Source organism: Podarcis bocagei (assembly GCF_964188305.1).
Source record: "Podarcis bocagei genome assembly, chromosome: 6".
NCBI classification, from domain to species: domain Eukaryota; kingdom Metazoa; phylum Chordata; class Lepidosauria; order Squamata; family Lacertidae; genus Podarcis; species Podarcis bocagei.
Genome location: NC_138130.1, coordinates 48,930,402 through 48,950,309, shown reverse-complemented (window position 1 = coordinate 48,950,309; position 19,908 = coordinate 48,930,402). Strand labels below are relative to the sequence as shown.

The 19,908-nt window shown below is 39.3% G+C and overlaps 1 protein-coding gene and 1 long non-coding RNA gene across 7 annotated transcripts in view; one reads left to right on the top strand and one right to left on the bottom strand.

The window, feature by feature from the left end:
* The window catches only part of MED14 (mediator complex subunit 14), a 39,027-nt gene that overhangs the window by 10,047 nt on the left and 9,072 nt on the right, over nt 1-19,908 (top strand). For 2 of the 4 annotated variants that reach the window (XM_081199239.1, XM_081199237.1), the window contains exons 4-22: nt 611-784; nt 1,641-1,770; nt 2,126-2,254; nt 2,593-2,700; nt 4,947-5,079; nt 6,048-6,198; nt 7,219-7,330; nt 8,281-8,406; nt 9,237-9,315; nt 11,471-11,630; nt 13,163-13,357; nt 14,891-15,025; nt 15,983-16,059; nt 16,693-16,856; nt 16,968-17,114; nt 17,226-17,317; nt 17,702-17,854; nt 18,238-18,507; nt 19,378-19,512. In XM_081199239.1, coding sequence (XP_081055365.1) covers nt 611-784; nt 1,641-1,770; nt 2,126-2,254; nt 2,593-2,700; nt 4,947-5,079; nt 6,048-6,198; nt 7,219-7,330; nt 8,281-8,406; nt 9,237-9,315; nt 11,471-11,630; nt 13,163-13,357; nt 14,891-15,025; nt 15,983-16,059; nt 16,693-16,856; nt 16,968-17,114; nt 17,226-17,317; nt 17,702-17,854; nt 18,238-18,507; nt 19,378-19,512 — 2,670 coding nt within the window. Of the gene's footprint in view, nt 1-610; nt 785-1,640; nt 1,771-2,125; nt 2,255-2,592; nt 2,701-4,946; nt 5,080-6,047; nt 6,199-7,218; nt 7,331-8,280; nt 8,407-9,236; nt 9,316-11,470; nt 11,631-13,162; nt 13,358-14,890; nt 15,026-15,982; nt 16,060-16,692; nt 16,857-16,967; nt 17,115-17,225; nt 17,318-17,701; nt 17,855-18,237; nt 18,508-19,377; nt 19,516-19,908 lie in introns of all 4 variants that reach the window. The other 2 variants (XM_081199238.1, XM_081199236.1) reach the window with 1 other exon arrangement.
* Nucleotides 3,016-16,770, bottom strand: LOC308589809. 3 transcript variants are annotated; one of them, XR_014009494.1, is made up of 3 exons: nt 16,675-16,770; nt 5,420-5,514; nt 3,016-5,073 (listed from the first exon to the last, which is right to left on the bottom strand). It is a non-coding gene; the product is annotated as an uncharacterized lncRNA (long non-coding RNA). The 3 variants fall into 3 exon arrangements; XR_014009496.1 differs by lacking the exon at nt 5,420-5,514 and having other exon boundaries at nt 3,016-3,369; nt 4,836-5,073; XR_014009495.1 differs by lacking the exon at nt 5,420-5,514.

Sequence of the window (19,908 nt, the reverse complement as noted above, 5' to 3'; positions counted from 1 at the left end):
TTGCAACTGGAGGTGCCGCTTCTGCGCATACGTGCAGTGCAGTAGAGCACTTCTCGCGTGGCACGTAGAGCGCTTTTGCGTGTGCGCGTGGCGAAACCCTAAAAAATACTTCCGGGTTTGGCACGTTCGCATCCTGAAGGATACTCACCAGAGGTACCACTGTATATGTATAAGGGTGTTATTTAGGCCATATAACAAGAGCACCACACACATGCTGATCTATTGGGTATGTGTTCTTTTTTTGCTTTTTGGTCTTCTCTTCCCTTGGTTTTCTTTTAGGGTACTTCCAGAGCTATAATTTCCAAATTGCCTCTTAAAGGCATGCTCTTGTCCTCCTGGCAGCTTTAGGGTCTATAGTATGATAATATATTTTTGAAAAGTTTACCTTTTATTATTTATTTATTATATTTGTTTACTGCCCTTCATCTGAAGATCACAGGGCAGTTCACATTACAATTTATTTCACAGATCAGCTGCAATGTTTATTCCACCAAAGACTTTGACATTTTGAACAGGAGGTATATAGTTGGCTTTTATGGAGGAGTTTAGATGTGGGTAAATAATTTTAAATGAATTTATATTAATATATATATATATATATATATTACAGATGATATCAAGCTTTCTTGATCAACAAGCTATTCTGTTCGTGGACACTGCTGATCGTTTAGCATCACTAGCCAGAGATGCTTTGGTCCATGCTCGTCTGCCCAGCTTTGCTATTCCATATGCTATTGATGTACTGACAACTGGGTCATATCCACGGCTGCCAACATGTATACGGGTAAATTGCTGTATAATGTAAAAACAACAAAAGACTTAGACCTCTGTCCCAGTTTGCTTTCAGGGGGAGCTTTTTCCTCACAGCCTTGTTGCATTGGATAAAAGGCTTATGTTTGAGATAACTGATGCCAAATACTTCTGATTGGCCTCAGACACCTTAGTTGGCTGAATCATCACCAAATAAGATTCTTTTAATCGCTGGTGTATTTATAAAAAAAAACTTTTTATTTTGAACTTTTTAGAGTCATGATTAAAAAATATGGCTCTTGCCCCACTGCTCACTGTTTGAAGGCTAAAATTACCAGGTTTCTTTGGTACAGATAATAGATATGTTTAAGACATTATTTATTTGTTTGGCTTATCCCTGTAAACAGGGCTTGGTTCCAAGTAAGTAAGCAAGGGCCACCAGTTTTCCATGATGTGGTTTATTTCATGTTTTCTTTTCTGGGTTTTGATTTGCTGTGTTAACTTATCCATTATGAGAACCCTACACCCATTATGAGAGCCTTCTTTTCCCCTCTATCTAGTCCTTTTGTCAGTGGCTCAACACATTTCCACTATTGTTTATTTTAACAACAACAAAGGCCAAACTATCTTGTGTGTTGCACTGTGAAGGCCACAATATTTGTACCTTCAATTATAAAAGCAGATGATATTTTGTGAGACTCAACTTTTAAAAGAAAAGAAAAAAAATCCATGAAACCGTGGTAAGTCCTTTGCATGAGCCTAGGCCGTTGTGGATCTATAACATGGATGGTGAGGTTTGTCCTTGCAGTTTTTTCATGTTTACAAAATGGTTGCATGAATTCGGGATAACTTAAATTAGTATGTAAAAATGCACATTTGTAACTTTACAGGACAAAATAATTCCTCCTGATCCAATAACAAAAGTTGAGAAACAAACAACGCTCCATCAGTTAAACCAGATTCTTCGCCACCGACTGGTGACAACAGATCTTCCTCCACAGCTGGCAAATCTTACAGTTGGTAAGCCATTGCACTGATCCCTTCACTCCTTTAGTTCATAGAATCATAGAATTTTAGAGTTGGAAGGGACCCAAGGGTCATCTAGTCCAACCCCCTGCAATGCAGGGATCTTGGCTAAAGCATCCATGACAGATGGATTACTCTCAGCTAATTAAAAGGTGTAATAAAGATTTATTGAGAGTAACTTAAAAGGAATGTCTGAAACTCAAAACTACCAGAAAGAGGAGTCATTATTACTAGAGGAAAGGGAATCTTTTCCATACCCCCCCCGTCATATTTTTTTTTTTAAACGAAAAAACTGGAGTTTTATTTTGCTTATGCTTTGTTTTGTACTATGTATGGTTTCTGTTTCTAGCTAATGGCCGTGTGAAGTTTCGTGTTGAGGGTGAATTTGAGGCTACTTTGACAGTGATGGGAGATGATCCTGATGTCCCATGGCGTCTTCTCAAACTGGAAATTCTGGTTGAAGACAAAGAGACTGGAGGTAATGCCCATAGACATTATGATAGATCTAATGCTTATGACTTGGGGCACTCACCTAAACTGGTGCACTCCATTAACCTCTTCTATTAAAGTAAATTGAGCTGTTTTCGACCATGCCATTTTAAATGCTGATGGTGTCCGCTCTTCAGCATGTTACTCTGTATCCCCAGCTGCGTGTTCTCAAAGGGAACACTGCATCAGAGGCCACTTTCCAAGCATTAATACTTTATACTTTCCACTATTGTTTGAGGCTTTTAATAAACCTTTTAAGTAGTGTTACATCATCTTAAAGATTCATAAAAAACACAAAAGATTCATTTTCTTTTCTTTTAATGGAAGATGGTCGAGCTTTAGTTCACAGTATGCAGATCAGCTTCATCCATCAGTTGGTCCAGTCCCGGCTCTTTGCGGATGAGAAACCTCTGCAGGACATGTACAACTGCCTACGTATCCTTTTCAATGACTTTTTGTGAACCCATAGAACTAGCTCCCAATCTGAGATGTGAAATGCAGGGGAGGTATATAGGGAGGTAGATGGTAAGGATTGTTTGGGTAGTTGACTCAGTAGATTGTAGATATACTTATGTGTTGGAAAAACACCCTGGGGGTACCTGCAACCCCGGAACTCTGAACATCCTCCGTTATGCGCAGCTCTTGAAAAGGCATCTCCCTTCTCTTCCAGTGCACTTCTAGCAACATACATCATAATGATATATGCACACTAAGCTTCTGGCACAACACAGCAAGAAGCGTGAGACATAGTAGAGCTAATCTACTATTTATTTACACACTATGTACAGACAAAAACATAATGGCGTCTGTTCTCTCGAGCTCCGAGAGAACAAAACAGAAAAAAAATGAAAGCGAAAGTACAGTGTAATAGTACCCGCAGCAGAAGAGATAAGACTTGTCTTCCTTTCCCAGACTCTTCCCAGACAGGCATGTAATTTACAACAATCTCATCTGCAGCATCAGAGGAGTGAAATTGCTAACATTATGAAGTTGCAGCTGTTCCTTAGGCCCTGATCTGCTACTTCTTGTTGGTCTCTTTCTCCGTCTTTTTCCTCACACAGAAGAATCTGGAACACCTTCAGTTAGAGCAGGGCCACAAATGAGCTACAAAACACAATGACAGCTGCACATGTTGGTAGGATTCCTATTTCATTTCAAAGTATTCTTTAGTAAGCGATTTTTAAAAACCCTTTCCTTGATAAAGATGACTTTGCATGATTTTTCCTCCTAAGCAGTTTTTATTTAGGAATATGATTTCTTCCCCTTCATTGGGATGGATTGTTTGAAGTGCCTTTGGAATCATACCAATTTGTGCTGCCTGGTTTTGCTGCTTGGTGTCCTTTTCTACATAGCAGATTCTGTGTTTTTTGGATCTAAACCCAGTCAAAACGTTTTTTCTTCACCTGGGTGCTAGAATCCTCCTATCTGCCAATGTTGAGAACATTGGTGGTGCCTTTTGACTTGATAGTGGGAAAGGGAAGCAAACATTAGTCCATTTCTTTCCTTAGTCCTGGGGAACAGGGAAAGTAGGGTGGGAGGGAAGAGTGAGCACTATCCTTTCTCCTTTGAACTCTGAGATTTTGGTTGTATTCTGTACTAAATACAAGAGATTATTACTTGGTGTTCCTGGTAACCTGAGTAGCCATTGAGCTGGGATAGGGAGGTTGGCATTGGGTGTCCTCAGTATGGTGTAATGATCGCTGTATGCTTAAAGATAAAGGTACCCCTGACCGTTAGGTCCAGTTGCAGACGATTCTGGGGTTGCACGTTCATCTCGCTCTATAGGCCGAGGGAGCCAGCATTTGTCCGCAGAGAGCTTCTGGATCATGTGGGCAGCATGACTAAGCTGCTTCTGGTGAAACCAGAGCAGTGCACGGGAACGCCATTTACCTTCCTGCTGGAGCAGTACCTATTTCTCTACTGGCACTTTGACGTTCCTTCTAACTGCTAGGTTGGCAGGAGCAGGGACTGAGCAACGGGATCTCACCCCATTGCGGGGATTTGAACCGCGGACCTTCTGATCAGCAAACCTTAGGCTCTGTGGTTTAACCCACAGCGCCACCCGCGCTTATTAGCAACATAAAAGGCTAGGCTAGGGAGAAAACGTCAACTTATGGAAACCACATGTGCCAAACACAGTTGGAAAAGCATACATATAACTGTTACATGAATAATGTGTTAATACTTTTTAGATATGTTTGGGAGGTAAAATAAGTAAGTAATTTGGAAAAGAAAGCCTAGATTGAACACATTTATTCTAAGAATAGCATCTCATCTTAATATGCAAGTTGCTTGGTGTGGATGGAACATACATATTACAGAATGACAGCATTTTGTCATTGAACCCAAGACACCATACATATAGTTCCCAAGTAATCACTATCCAGGGAGTAACCAGAGCTGCTTAGCTTTAGCATGCTGGTGGCCAACAGACCTAAACCCTGGGATATTCTACAGTAGATCCTGTTAGATTATATATGGGGGGGGGGGCTGGCTTGGAGGGAGAGAAATTCCATACAAGAAACCATTCTCTGGTGTGACTGTCAAGAATTGCTTTAAAATCTGCTTACCATGTATATGTGTGTGTACAAAGGCCAGCAAGTCTTTGGTTTAGTGTAAGTTGAGAACTATCAAAAGTTGCTCCAATATTTTACTGCATTTTCTTAACCTGAATTCTTTAGACTCCTTCTGCTTGTCACTGCAGTTGGAAGTTTTGCATTCACAGACTTTAATGCTGGTTCGAGAGCGCTGGGGTGATCTTGTGCAAGTGGAGAGATACCATGCAGGCAAATGCCTCTCTCTTTCTGTCTGGAAGTAAGTGAAAAAAATCATGAGATCTGTAAATGTTCGATTGAAATATTAAATCTCAAGTAAAGCTTGGAAACTTCTATACAGTACTAGCATATTTATATGCCATATTATACTAATTGTCTTTCACTGAAGCATAGGAATTGCTGATCTTTTGGGTTTAGAGGGGTTATATTAGTGTCAGACAAATAATGCATAATTGGTTTTTGGAATATAGACATTTATGATGATAATTTCTGGCCTTTGGTAAGGCTATTGGTCCAATAATGTTATTACTTATCATAACATATGTTACAGCCAAAATATTTGCAGTTAAAATTAACATCTTGTTTATATTTAGTGGTACCTTAAAACAAGGCGTTTAGGCTGTTTTTTGCATGCTCACTTAGTCAAGTTTTGCTTTATAGAGAAAGCCATCGCAGTATTTCAAGCACTATCCATCTGAAACACATAGTCAAACCAGTAAATATTCCCAGGATGTATTCCAAATTAAATTTCAAAAAATTGCACAAGGATGAAACACAGATAAAACATAGCATTAATGTAGTCTTAACAAAAGTTAAGAGGCATGAGAAAATAATAAGGTGCCGGGCTTGTGCTAGAAGTCAAAGTTGGCATCAGCCTAGCCTCCCCAAAGAACATTTTCAGGTGCACCAGAAGAAAGAAGTAGACAATGATGATTGTCCAGATTGAGATGGCATCTTAAGTTAGGCTTTATATTGGATCCCACATGAAAAACAAAGTTCTCAAGAATTTGAAACGGCAAATTGTATGGTTGTGTATCTGTGAGAGGAGTTTGATAATGGTTCTTTAGAGACTTGATACAGGAATAGGGCGCTAAACTTCTTGGCACAACACAATTCTATGGTATTGTTTCATAGTATGAAACTGTAAATATTATTCATGTGTTTCAGTATTCTACAGAGGGAGTCTTTTGGCTTCTTTATCAGCTAACACAACATTTCTATATTAAGCCAACAGGTGGTTGGGAGAAAAACAGGGACTGCATCTCTTCATAAGGTCACCATTAAGATAGATGAGAATGATGTATCGAAACCTTTGCAAATTTCCCATGAACCTCCCCTTCCAGCCTGTGATTCCAAACTAATTGAAAGGGCTATGAAGGTAAATATTGCCAGGTGAAGTTGGCATATAATTTTAATCGATCATTGTTTTTAAAGTTAATCTCTCTTAAGCAGTGTATTGTGTTTGGGTTATAGTCCAGTCATTTGATGTCATAATGATACGTGATTGACAGGTGTCCCCTGTCAAAAATTGGCCCCCAGCGCTATTTCGGACTTGGGTCCATCCTGTAGAGTCCAAACAGTGCTTAAACCTTCCTTTTACAATCTTGCCACCACCTCCTAAGTGACTGAAACCCAAAAGGTATGTTGGGTGGGAGGCATATGTTACAAATCAATTGTCTGAATCCAGGAAGGCTAACTTGAGACAAAGGCCAGAGTACCTTTCTTCATAAAAAAATAAAAAATAAACCCACCAACCGCAAGTTAGATGAACTTTGGGCCATTGCTGTGAGCAGCGAAGACTGTGGGTTCTCTGAGGGGACCGCAGAGAGGAGCAGGAGGAGGGGTTTGCATGCAAATTGCCACTTGGCTGGACTGCACATGAATCAACTTTGCACTTTCCCCATCTCAGCCCATTTTTTTCAAAACCTGATTGCAGTAAAGATTACAGTAGTTTGGTAAGCCTGTGGGTAGTTAAGTAAATTATAAATAGCTGATCAGTTTTGAAGAGCCTTATTACTTTGATCTTCATCGTGTTGGAAACTGGGGGATGGCAGGCTAGGGCTCCAAATCGCAAAGTTCATTTCCTGTTTGGAGATTCAGAAAAGGACTCTAGTTGTCTGTGATGGAAAGGCATTGTCGCTTCACTAACCAGGCTGCAGAGATACTTCCTTCCTGTGGTCTTGTTGTATGGAAATCAACATGCTGGATTTAAGAAGAACTTTCTAAAGTCTAACCCTTTTTAAAGTTCTTCTTAAATCCAACATGCTGATTTTTGTGAAACAAGGCCAGTATGGGAAGTTTGCCTGAGCAGCTCAAAACACATAGTTTTTGACTGTGAACCTTTTTAGAGTACATATAAAATACAGAATAACTGCTTTTTCTTTCTTTTTTTATATAGATAGACCACCTGTCAGTAGAGAAGCTTCTGATAGACAGTGTCCATGCAAGAGCTCATCAGAAACTCCAGGAACTGAAAGCCATTCTTAAGAATTATAATGTCAATGACAATTGTATGTGATGGTATCTGAACTACATTGAATTGGGGGCGGGGGAGGGGATGTTGTTCTACATTTTTATGTGCCCTTTCTTTAACTTTCTTCAAAACCAGAAATTCCTCTGCCTAACCTAACCAAAGTCATTTAATGCACTTTGAACTGAATGCTTCCTTTGGTCCTTCATTTCCTTGAGCATCCCCTAGGAGAGTGACAAAACTTGAAGAAGAAATGAATGGCAAACATTTTCTTATTTCTGTGAGGCAAATGTAATGATATGTATAACTAGTGCTTTCCTTTGGAATTGATTTTGGCGCTTTTTAAGCTCTACTTAAATGATCAGTGAAGATGGGGTTTGGAAATTGTCGTATTTCATTTGACTTGCATTTTAGCTTCTTAAACACAACTTGCCTGTGCCTGATATTGAAAAACTCTTCCTGTCTCATTGTCTGTTCAGAAGGGTTCCTGACCTTCATGAAAGGCTTTTCAGGGGGCTTGGGTGGGTATAGGTAAGAGGGGGTGAGAAAGTCTCTCTCCTTCCCATCCCTCACCCAGGTCCTGAAATCTCAAAATCAGAGATGCAGAATTATGATGTTGGGGTTGGTGGGAGTGGGTGTATGGTGCCTTATATGGAAAAATGCAGCTGGCTTTAGTATACAGATTGATATCTTTGAAATTTATTAATTAGTGTACATTCTAGTTAGTGAACAAGGATATTATATATCCAAACAAGCTGCCAAGGAAAAGGGCAAAGTTAGCAAGAATAGCATTCCTTTAAACAAATGGTCATTTTTTTGTGCACAACATAATCTTAATTGAATAAAATAGCTTTGATTCAAAAGTACTTAATTTATGATGGGGCTGTGAAGGCTTTTTAAGTTCTGTTTTATTACTGTGAGGTCTCCGTATTGCTTAATCAAGTAAAAGTTTGTACCTTGATTTATGAATTCTTGATTCTTTAATTTTAGCTTTTATAGAAACGGCTCTCCCCACACTTGTCATCCCTATTCTGGAGCCATGTGGTCGATCCGAATGTCTACACATTTTTGTAGACCTTCATTCTGGAATGTTTCAACTAATGCTTTATGGGATTGGTATGTAAATAAAACTTTCAGGCACTTCCTTCTAATACCTTCCTTAGTAGAATTCAACACTCTATTTTTGGCCTGGATGCAAAAAATGAAAATTGAATCTTCTGGTTGGCTGGCTGGTTGGTAAGGATGCAGGAGTAGAGGTGAATATAGATTAGCATTGTATTCAGTGAATTAACATGCAGCTTACTTAAAGCACAGTGCAGTGTGATGTGTAAAGCTGCCCAACAAAGGAAGTTGTTATGGCTAGCAGCTTAACTGAAGCTGAAAAGAGTATGGTGAATTTGTAGAATGTATTTTACAAGTGACCTGAATTCAATGAGCTGAGAAATGCATAAGCCTTTTGCTCCTTCCTTCATCGCACAGTTTGATAAGCCACAAAGTCCCTAATTAACTGTAGTTTACTGCTTCAGGTGCAAAACAAAACTTGGTTACAAGCTTTGGGACAAGATCCTGGCTTGCTCTGAAGCTTTTAATCATGGTTTCCTGGTTAGGACAAACCAGGAAACTGTGGTTCACTAGGAATGTCCTGGCTTATAGAGGTCTGCAAAGGGACTATGTGCATTAACGAAAAGGTTATTTGTATCTTGGCTTAGTAAGGTGAGACACAACTGCCTGAATGGGGCCTCTGTGTGTGTGTGTGTGTGTGTGTGTGTGTGCACTGAAATCGCATGTTGAACTACCTTTTATGGCACTTCTTGCAGAGGGTGGTTTGATTTTTAAAGCACCATAAACCTATGAGTGTGCTTTTACTTACAACTCTGGATTTCATTTTTCTGGATAAATGCACAAAATGCCACATTTGAATAGTAACTAATCCTGTTTCCCTGCAGACCAGCAAACGCTGGATGACATAGAAAAATCGGTCAATGATGACATGAAACGCATCATTACGTGGCTCCAGCAGCTCAAGTGAGTAATATGTGACTATTCCTGTTGGTGCTATGCCTATTCTTTGCATCCAAAACTGTGAAAATAACACTCACTTCCAGAAACTATTTTTGAAAGCTAAACTTCTTCCCCTTCCCTTACTCAGGGTAAGATATTTATGTAGAAGGTTGTTGTCCTTCAAACTCTATGCCAGTTTTCCTTCTTTTTATTGTTAATTGCAAAAGATATTGTTGCAAACTTGCTGATCTTACAAGAAACTGGTAAACCATTCAGTGTGATTATACTCTAATTATAGTCCCCTCGACTCCACTGACTTCGCTTGCCTTTACTGTGACTTTATCTCCCTTCCCCTCAAATCAGTCTGCCTTCTTGCTCTGAGTAGCAAGAAGGCAGACTGATTAGGAGCTAGTTAGTAGCCAATAATAATAATAATAATAATAATAATAATAATAATAATAATAATAATAATAATAATTTATTTATACCCCGCCCATCTGGTTGGGTTTCCCCAGCCACTCTGGGCAGCTTCCAACAAAAGATTAAAAATACATTAAAATATCAGTCATTAAAAACTTCCCATTAAAAAGTTTGGTCAAGGGGGCAAATAAAATCACTTTGTAAGCTGTGTATCACTAAGCCCTTTAGAATTTTTCAAGAGTGCCAACAAATGTGTGGTGAAGGGGTGATCTAGTAGACATTGTCAAAAGCTTTTTGAAAATCTAAATAAACAAAGTCCCTCACAAGAGGCTCCTGAGAGAATTTAGTCACGAGATAAGAGGACTGGTCCTTTTAACAGGAAGCAGCGAGTAAGAATAAATGGACAACTCTTGTGGTAGAGGGGTGTAAGATATGAGCCACTCCAAGGTTCTGTATTGGGACTGTGGCTTTTTAACTTGTTCGTAAGTGTTGGGTGGGATGGTCAAGATAACATTAACATCACCAAAGGGGGGGGGGCAAATGGGTAAAAAGGGTCAAATATGATTTACTTTGAAGTGATGCACACACTAAAGCAAAAGACTAATTTGTATTTGCTACCACAGAATGTGGCAATGAGCCACCAACTTGGGCTTTGAAAGAGAAATAGGCAAATTCGTAGAGGTTAAGGCTGTCAATGGTTATTAGTCATGATGGGTATATACTTCCTCCAGGGATGCCTCTGAATATCGGTCACTGGGGAACAGCAGCAGGAGAGAACAGCAGTTCTCAAGTTCTGCTTGTGGCCTTCACAGAGGCATCTGGTTAGCCATTGGTGGGGAAACAGGAAGCTGCGTTAGATAAAACTTTAGATCTGGTCCAGTAAGGTTCTTACAGACTTATGAACCTAGTTGCCATTTTAGCAAAGCTGTTGAAATTTAAAATATTGCAGCAATGTGGCTTTGAAAGTGGAAGGCTCTCTAAAAATGTCCTTATTTACTTCCAGTAACTTTATTTACAGATGCAAGAGAGCAAAAGAAAAGTGTTCATTCTAGAATCCCTTGTTTAAAATCTTTAGGTTTGTTTGTAAACATATTAGTTAATAATTTTATTACCGACTGGTGCCCACAGTTGATAAATAACTCAATTACTATGTGATATTTTATACCAAGGAGAGAAGCAAGTGGACATTTAAAAGCAAAAACAAAAGCAGATTGCAAGCTACTTTTGGTAGGCACTAACTTATCCCTACTATATATTAGGCACCATATAAATTATCCCAAATAAGAAGTGTATTTGTGTAACTTGCAAGTCCCCAAATGTGACAGTCCTATATACAAGCAAAATCTCATAAGACTTGCTAATGTTGGGTTTGTGTTGTGAATACACATGTAAAAGCCTCCATTCCTATAGTTATGAGTCAGTAAACATGGGTTTACTACCATATGTACAGTTGCCAGGCAGCTGCAACTGATCTTATTCAAATGTCAAGTGTGTGTGTATAAGGTATATAAACATGTCTGCCATCTTCACATCTTCCTTTTGAAGTACACATGTAAAGTATTTTAGATGTGCACCCAAAAACCCCAGAATTTGTATAGTAGCTCTGTGAGAACAACTTTTTTTTAATGCAAGTCCTGTTCTGTTCTGTTCTGCATGATTGCAAAGAGGTCAAAAGCAGTCTAGAAGGCAAATTAGCAATGCTACACTCTATCTAATGCAGAAGTGCCAATGTTTTTGTATGTTCTTTTTTTCAATTAAGGTTTTGGCTTGGACAGCAGCGTTGCAAACAATCAATAAAACATTTGCCTACAGTCAGCAGCGAAACACTACAGCTAGCTAATTATGCTATGCACCCTGTGGGAAATCTCTCCAATCACAAACTCTTCATCAAGCTCACCCGACTTCCACAGTACTACATTGTAAGTGAATGTGGAATCTTCTTATGAACTGGACCCTTAGAACGAAGGAAGCAAAATGTACTGCTTTGATTTTTACCACTTTGAATTGCCAGAACATTGCAAACTAGCAGTTGGGAGTGTTTCATCACCACTCCTCCCACTTTGCCCCAGTGGCTGCAATTTTTTCTTTTTATTTCCTAGAAGCATTCTGTACCCAGTGGCTGCGTGAGTGGAAAGCAACTTGTGTAACTCCTCTTTCTCTTCCCCTCCTCCCCATGTACCCTCTGGAGGAAACCCTCCAGGGAGCCTGAATAGTGGAGGTTGTCATGTGGCGTTGAAGTGGGAGATTGATGGAAATCGGGCAAAAGGATCTTGTCCAGTGGACCTCCTGCTGGAGCAAGCTTCCTGCACTTCGTTTAAGGCGATTCTCTGCTCACTGCAGCCGCCCATAACACAGCCCTTGGGTTTGGGGAAGAGAAATAAAGGCTACGCAGACTGCTTTCTAGTTGCACAATCATTGGGTGCAGTTTATTTCTGACTAGGGGAAAAAGTTGGGGGGGGAATCATGTTGAGAGGCCACTCGATCCTCCAGAGAGTATAATTGGAGGCTGCAGAGAGGATGAGAAGAGAGATTGGTAGCTAACCACTTGCACAATTATTGGATACAATCCAATTTAGTTTAACACAGGCAATGGCAAATTTCTATATTCTAATTGGGGGACACTGGTTTTGACAAAATTATTGCACATATTGCTGAGTCCAGCAATGTAGTAAGGAAGTACACAAATTTTAAAATGAAACTATATTTTATAAAAATGCTTAATGCGAAATAAAAAAGGTGAAAGTGTGGAATCTATTTCTTACATCTAACAAAAATGTTGCGTAAAACTACAGTCATGTATTGATTAAAATTTGGTAGAGTGACTAGTGAGTAGGCTGCTTTGGGGCTGGATCAGGCGTGGATCAAAGAGGTGGGAAGCTAGGCAAATTTAAAAAGTTGTAATTGGTGGCAATACATAGAGGGCTTTTTTTGGTCATACGAGTGCTTGTGTATTCCAAGTAGCTTTTTTCTGTTTGTATTTATTTATGAGCAGCAAATCTCTCAGCTCCCCTCACATCACAATTAGCTTTTGAAATGTACCTCCATTTCAAAAGCACTTCATTATGAAGTATTTGTGGTGGGTAGTTCAGGAAATGCAATTCTTAACTCCTGTTTGAGATGCAGACCTAGTTGCGTATAATTTACCCAAGTGATTCATTTACAGTAAGGTCTGTTTCAATTCCCCACCCCACCTCCATTTGATTGGAATTTTTTCTAAAAGTCATTGTTGAGTCGTTTACAAACCTTTCTATAAACTGTAGTTTGATCTTGGCCGTGTTCATGCATATACCCAAATTGTGTTAGCTAGAATGTTTAAACATGTGAACTGTGTACTCGTTATGAGATTTCAGGATTTCTTGTTGCAAACTTGTTTTTTGCTTTCTGCAATGACAGAGTTCTTAAATCTGTGAAAATTCTCAAGCTCCCAATGTAATTTTTTTTAACGATTTAGGTAGTAGAGATGTTTGACGTTCCCAACAACCCCACGCAACTGGAATACAAATACTACTTTCTTTCTGTGAGCTATGCTGAAGGAGATGACAGCCCTGCCACTGCAGTTCTGCTGCAGCAATTTAAACCAAATATTGAAGAGCTGGTTTTGGACACAAAAAGTGGGAAGCAAGCAAAAGGTGGCACAAAGCGCAAGGTATGGCTTTGAGAGCAGGCAGTTTTTTAAAATTGGCATTTCCAGAGAGGTACCAGTCTGTTAACAGCAAAAAACAGCAGAGAGTCTAGTGACACGTTAAAGGCTAACAATTTTATTAAGGCAAAATAAATAGCCAGCTTTATTATGGCATAAGCTTCATGCCATTATAAAATTGTTAATCTTTAACGTGCTACATGACCAGTTGTTGTTTATTTAGTTTGTTTCCTATGTAAAAAGTCTTGGAAGTGGAATGCCAAAATACAGTGTATTGCAATTTTCAGCAAACCTCTCAATTGAAAAACATCACCACCACACCAGATATGTTAATCTACAAAAATCATTTGCCACATATGCAATCTATCCCCTGCACAACACCAGCATGAACACTCAAATTATCCTAGTTGAAGGTAAGCAGAGAATTATTGAGGTACATCTTGGCTTCTGGCTGAGTGAATCATGGTCAAGAATAAGTGCAACTAGATTTCTTTGGTTGCAAGGCAGAAATGGAAGAAATTGGGTTTGAGGAGCATTCCAGTTTCCTGCCATTCTAGCCATCATTCTCCATATTTAAATAATGGTACTCAAATTACCTTAAGTATTTAATGACCTAGTCCTCTATGGTTCAGTAACTTGCATATAATTTTAAAGAAATTTTCAGTGTTTATGTAAGTAATTTTTTGCTTACATCTTTAGAGGCAATTTCTAAAAGTACATTATAGGAGCATGCTGTCGTATGGCACAGCCACCTAGGAACCTGAGTATTTAGTTTCCTTACCTAACATGGAAACATTAAATCATGAGGATAGATGCACTGTCATTTACTAGTATGTGTGTTTTCTTGAGTAGTAACTTTTAGTGCTGTAGAACTGATTCAGAAAATATGAGTCAGTCCTTTAGCTTTTTAAACTATGCAAGATTTCAGGGGAATAAAACTATAGTTTTGAAGTGAAAATATGTTTATAGAAGCATGCATATGTCTCAGCCCTGTCTGAGGAAAAGTAGTTGTGGGCCCCTATGATAGAGGGCAGGGCTAACCAGCTGACATGGCCATGATATTGTGTGAAGTATTTTCACACCATCTTAAATTCAAGCTGGTCTGCAAAGTACAAACGTTCCTTTGCCTGCAGAGTTTCAAACTATGCGGGCAAAGGAAACATTTCTCTTTCTGCTTTATTTGCCCACATGATTTGAAATCTGACTGCTTGACAAAGAAAGCAGAGTTTTCAGCCATTGGCAATCTGCGTTTGGCAGGGATGGGTTCTACTTGGTAATTCCTGAGTGGAACCCATCCTATTGAGGCTTGCATTTGGAGCCAGAAATTTAAAAGACACCGGACACAAGCCCCTCTTGCCAAGCTCAATGGAAGGCTCCAGATAGTTCCTTTGCAGTTGCCCCACATTGTCAGAGGCATGCCTGCTGTTGCTTTACATGAAAAAGACAAATTCAGTGCTGTGACCCGTATGCCTATAATTAGAACTTTGAACCCAGCTTTTAACTGCACCTGGCTAAAAGAGGTTTCCTGCTATTCTCTAGTTGTCTGGTGATCCGTGTCCTACTGAACCCAAGAAGCCAAAGCGGTCTGGAGAAATGTGTGCCTTCAATAAAGTTCTAGCTCACATTGTAGCAATGTGCGATACAAATATGCCATTTATAGGACTTCGTATGGAGGTAAGTAACATAATTTCCGTTGTGCAAGAGACGGTCGTGTTGACAAGTCTTTTTAAACAGTGACTTTTCTTTGTATGGGAAAGAGCCTAGACCTCAGCTTCAATAGTAGGGAGGAACAATTAGACTGTAAAGCCATTGGGGATGAAAGAGACTCTTGCTTTGACTTTCCTGTTCAGCTATGCTAACTGCTGGCTTAGGCACAAAGCTCAGGGTTTGCCAGAATGTGAATAATTTAGTCATAGACCAGAAAGCATTGTGCTCAGCTTGGTAAAACATTTTGCTAACTACCATAAATATCCATTGGTGTGTTGGGTTTAATTGGTTTTAGGGATGACTTGCGTGGCGAACCTTGGGACTTGCAAATAAATTATTTGTGTGATAATTTGGGGAAACTGTTACGTAGAAGAAGTTGGATGTATTATGTCAGTGGTGAGGAACCTGTGGCTGTTCAGATGGTGCTGGTTTACAACTTCCATTGTTACTATTGACCATGCTGGCTAAGACTGGAGGGCCATGGGTTCCCCAACACTGTATTAAACTGGAAAGGAGGAGGTGTAGCCATTGTTGGGAGTGCAGTTTCTAATAATCTAATGGGCGAAGGGTTTGGAAAGTAGATTGAAGCAGAGTTCTCAGCAATAATCTGCAATAAGGTGGGAGATACTGATACCTTGCCAGGTACAAGGAAGTTCAACTTTCTCCATTCTCTTAAACCCTTGTAAAGGGCTTCTTAGCCTGCCATTGCCTCTGGTACCATCTGAATCACTACCTGTGTGATATATAGCTCATACTGTAGATGCTAAGGATCAGGTAAGCCATTTAATACCCTGTATTAGGACTGAAAATGTTGTAAGTTTCACATGGCTGAATGGGCCAGTTGTGGTGGCAGGGGGGATGCTCTTTAGCCTGGACTTTTCTCTTGCTATGAAAATATAAAAAATGTGATTTGTTTTGTTTCAGCTATCCAATATGGAGATCCCACATCAAGGAGTCCAGGTTGAAGGAGATGGCTTCAGTCATGCTATTCGTTTATTAAAGTAAAGAGATTATGCCACACTTTCATTAATGTGTACAATATTCCATGAGTGATGGAAGGGGAGGAAAGTATTTAATATACAACATGTTGTAGAATTAAAACTCATCTTGTATTATATTATACATTTATTCATTTATAAAACGGAAAGTTTTACAATAATAGCTGTAGAGTAAAAAAAACCACCCACCCATCTTCAGACACTTTTTTAATGCATACATAGTGCAGAAAAGTGAACAGCAGCTTGACACTAATTTTGGCACAATAATTTTACTTCCTGCCGCCCCTTACTTATCCTTAATTTTTCTTAGCTTTATTTTATGTAGCAGCATCCTGGAGAAGTATCAAAACCAAACAACAAAATTTCACTACTTCCTCGTTGCTATGAATTATGTGAATTTTCTTTTTTCTCCTTTCTTTTTTTTTTGATTGATTAAAATTGCATAAATTGCTGAAAGATGATACCTCAGTATGCTGTTACTATTTTACACTTTTCTAGTAACTTCAGAGTTTCCTTGCAGGGACACATTTTATTGTACAAATTATGTCCTCCAGAAAACATTGAGCAGCTTACGGTGAATTGTTTAGCTGTGAGACTAAAATAAGTACATGGTCTTACCTTTATCCTTTTCAACAGAATTCCTCCATGTAAGGGTACAAGTGAAGAAACCCAGAAGGCTCTAGACCGTTCCCTTCTCGATTGCACTTTTCGACTGCAAGGTAGAAATAACCGCACATGGGTTGCTGAACTGGTGTTTGCAAATTGCCCACTTAGTAATAGCACTTCCTCCAGGGAGCAAGGTTAGTGTTCCAACTTACACTTGTTCTGTCTTGCACCTCCCTACTTTCTGCTTATGTTTTCTGTGTGCCAATGTGATTTGACTATATTGGGCCATTTCTTTCACTTTGTAGGACCTACCCGTCATGTTTACCTGACATATGAAAGCCAATTATCTGAACCAGTTGGTGGACGAAAAGTAGTTGAGATGTTCCTCAATGACTGGAATAGCATTGCTCGCTTATATGAATGTGTGTTGGAATATTTCAGATCCTTACCAGGTACATAAATACATTCTTCTTTGTTCTTATGTTGCTCTATGAGGTCTACCGAAACAATTCATATATCTATTTTTGTATCTTTCCCCTTCCACTTTCTTTCACCTTATGAAGAAATACCCAGCCATCTAAAAGTTTTCTCGGAGGTCCGAATCTACAATTATCGGAAGCTAATTCTTTGTTATGGAACTACTAAAGGAAGTTCAGTAAGTAATTTTTTGGAGAAGGGATAAACCAGGATTTAGTTTCACTTTGCCTGATTTCTAGCTTGTCTTTATGTACCAACCAGGAATTGTTGTTTAAAATAAATTCTAGTCATTTTCTAAATAAGCCAACTTCTGACCATGGATAATGAAGCTGGCTTGTTTTAACAAACTAGTTTACTCTTAAAGTACGATTTCTGGTTCACAGGGAAGAACAAGATAGGAATAAGTGAAAATGAAAGTGAATTTGGGTCTGTTACTCTTCCTAGCTGTGCTAAACCATAGTTTAGTGATTACATGCACACCCTCCTGCTGAGTTGTGAAACAGTTGCTTGCTTAGATGTTGCTGGATTATTTTCCATTAAAGCTCTTCCTTGTTTTTTATAGATCAGCATTCAGTGGAACTCTGCACACCAGAAATTCCACATATCATTAGGAACAGTTGGACCAAACTCAGGTTGCAGTAACTGTCATAATACAATCCTGCATCAGCTCCAAGAGATGTTCAATAAATCACCAAATGTAGTCCAACTTTTACAGGTAACTAACCCTTCTCCTCAACCTGCCCTTGGAAGAGAAACGTTTGATTCAAAATGCAAGAAGCACCAAAGGACAAATTCTGTTCCCAGTTCTCAGGAGTATCATTTAGCACAAGAGGCCAATAATAACTTGTGTGTAGGGCTGCAGGGGAGAATAAGATCATTCATTACATATTTAACCTGCTGTTAAGAGTTTGCTTTTGATTAAAAGAGAGAGAGAGTGGGAAAGGTTGAGATGAACATTTAATACACAATAAATAAGCCAGCAGGTTCTTACCCCTGGTAAAAACAACTTTAAAGCTGCATTTATGTTGATTGTTTCTAAAGGCTAAGTATATTTAGTTGGCTATTGTGAAACTAAACAAGTTTTGTTTTTACTTGCAGGTTTTGTATGATACTCAGGCTCCATTAAATGCTATCAATAAGCTCCCAACTGTGCCAATGCTGGGACTGACGCAACGCACCAACACTGCCTACCAATGTTTTTCAATTCTGCCTCAGTCACCCACACACATCAGGCTGGCCTTTCGGAACATGTACTGCATTGACATTTACTGTCAAAGCCGTGGGGTGGTGGCAATTCGCGATGGAGCATACAGCCTTTTTGACAACAGTAAAATTGTGGAAGGCTTTTACCCTGCACCAGGACTAAAGGTCTTTTTATCTTTATTTTACAGTGTAATTAAATAAGGCTGGGTTCCCATTAATATTTCAGAAAGTTTTGCTTAAGAGGAAATGCCCTTTGTAAGAGGCTGGCAACTGCAGCTCCTCCAAATAAATTTTATTTTTAGGACTCTAGGTTGTCCATTGCTAAGGGGATTAAATAGCCTTCCCTACATTTTTTTAGGATATAATGACAGTGTTGGGTGTGGGATTTGGACAGTAACATCCTTCAGATCACTTTTGGGTGTTTTCACAACTGCTACTCAATACTTTTTGGCTACTGAAAGCCAAATTCAGGTAGCAAGATGTAATAGACTCCTGCCTGACATCTTGGAGAGCTGCTGCCATTCAGAGTGCTCAGTGCTGGGCTGAATGGACCATTCTGTGACTTAATATGTCATATCCATCATTTTATGGCGTTTTAAAAAACTTGAGTCTTCTATGAGTTGTGTTTTTTCAAGTGTAGTGCAGCTGATCTTATCGAAGTAACTTTCAGCTTGCTTCTGTCCTGGATGCCATTTTTTAATGGTATGGAAAAATCTTTAAAAGGAGTACTTTTAGAAGACATCTGAAGGCAGCCCTGAATCGGGAAGTTTTTAATGTTTGATGTTTTGCTATCTTTTATATGTGCTGTAAGCTGCCCAGAATGGCTGGGGAAACCCAGCCAGGTGGACAGGGTATAAATAATACAATTATTTGTGATTTATGATCCCTTTCATGGAACAGAATTCAGCTACAGACACTGACTAGCTGAAATAGTTATAAAATCCTTGAATATTGCTGTTAAGATTGATCTAGATGTCTGGTAGATACAATAGGAAGACATGTTGACTCATAAATCTGAATACTCTATATCCACAGACATTCCTGAACATGTTTGTTGACAGCAATCAGGATGCACGAAGACGATCTGTCAATGAAGATGATAATCCACCATCTCCTATTGGAGGGGACATGATGGATTCATTGATATCACAGCTTCAGCCGCAGCCGCAGGTTGTATGTATGCAGTATAAGGCTCCCTGTATAAGGCTAAGCCCCTATGATTATGGTGATCATTTTTGACAAATGTGTATGTCCAAAGAGATAACAACAGCAAGTGAGGTCATATCCTCCTTATTGTACTTGCGTAGCAATATTTATAGCTCTTCCTGGCCAACAGTAAGTGAAAACTAATACATAATAACATATTTTAAAATGTAGTGGTGATTTATGAAGGCCGGGGGGGGGGGCGCGGAATGAGGATGGCAACTGACCTCTCCCCAGGCCTTAGACGTTGCTAGAGCATATTCATGGAATGCCAGAGGTTCTATGTATTCTGTCAGAAACCCCAGTGAACCACTGTCAGTCAGTGTAGACAGGTACTGAACTGGATGGAGTAACAGCCTGAAT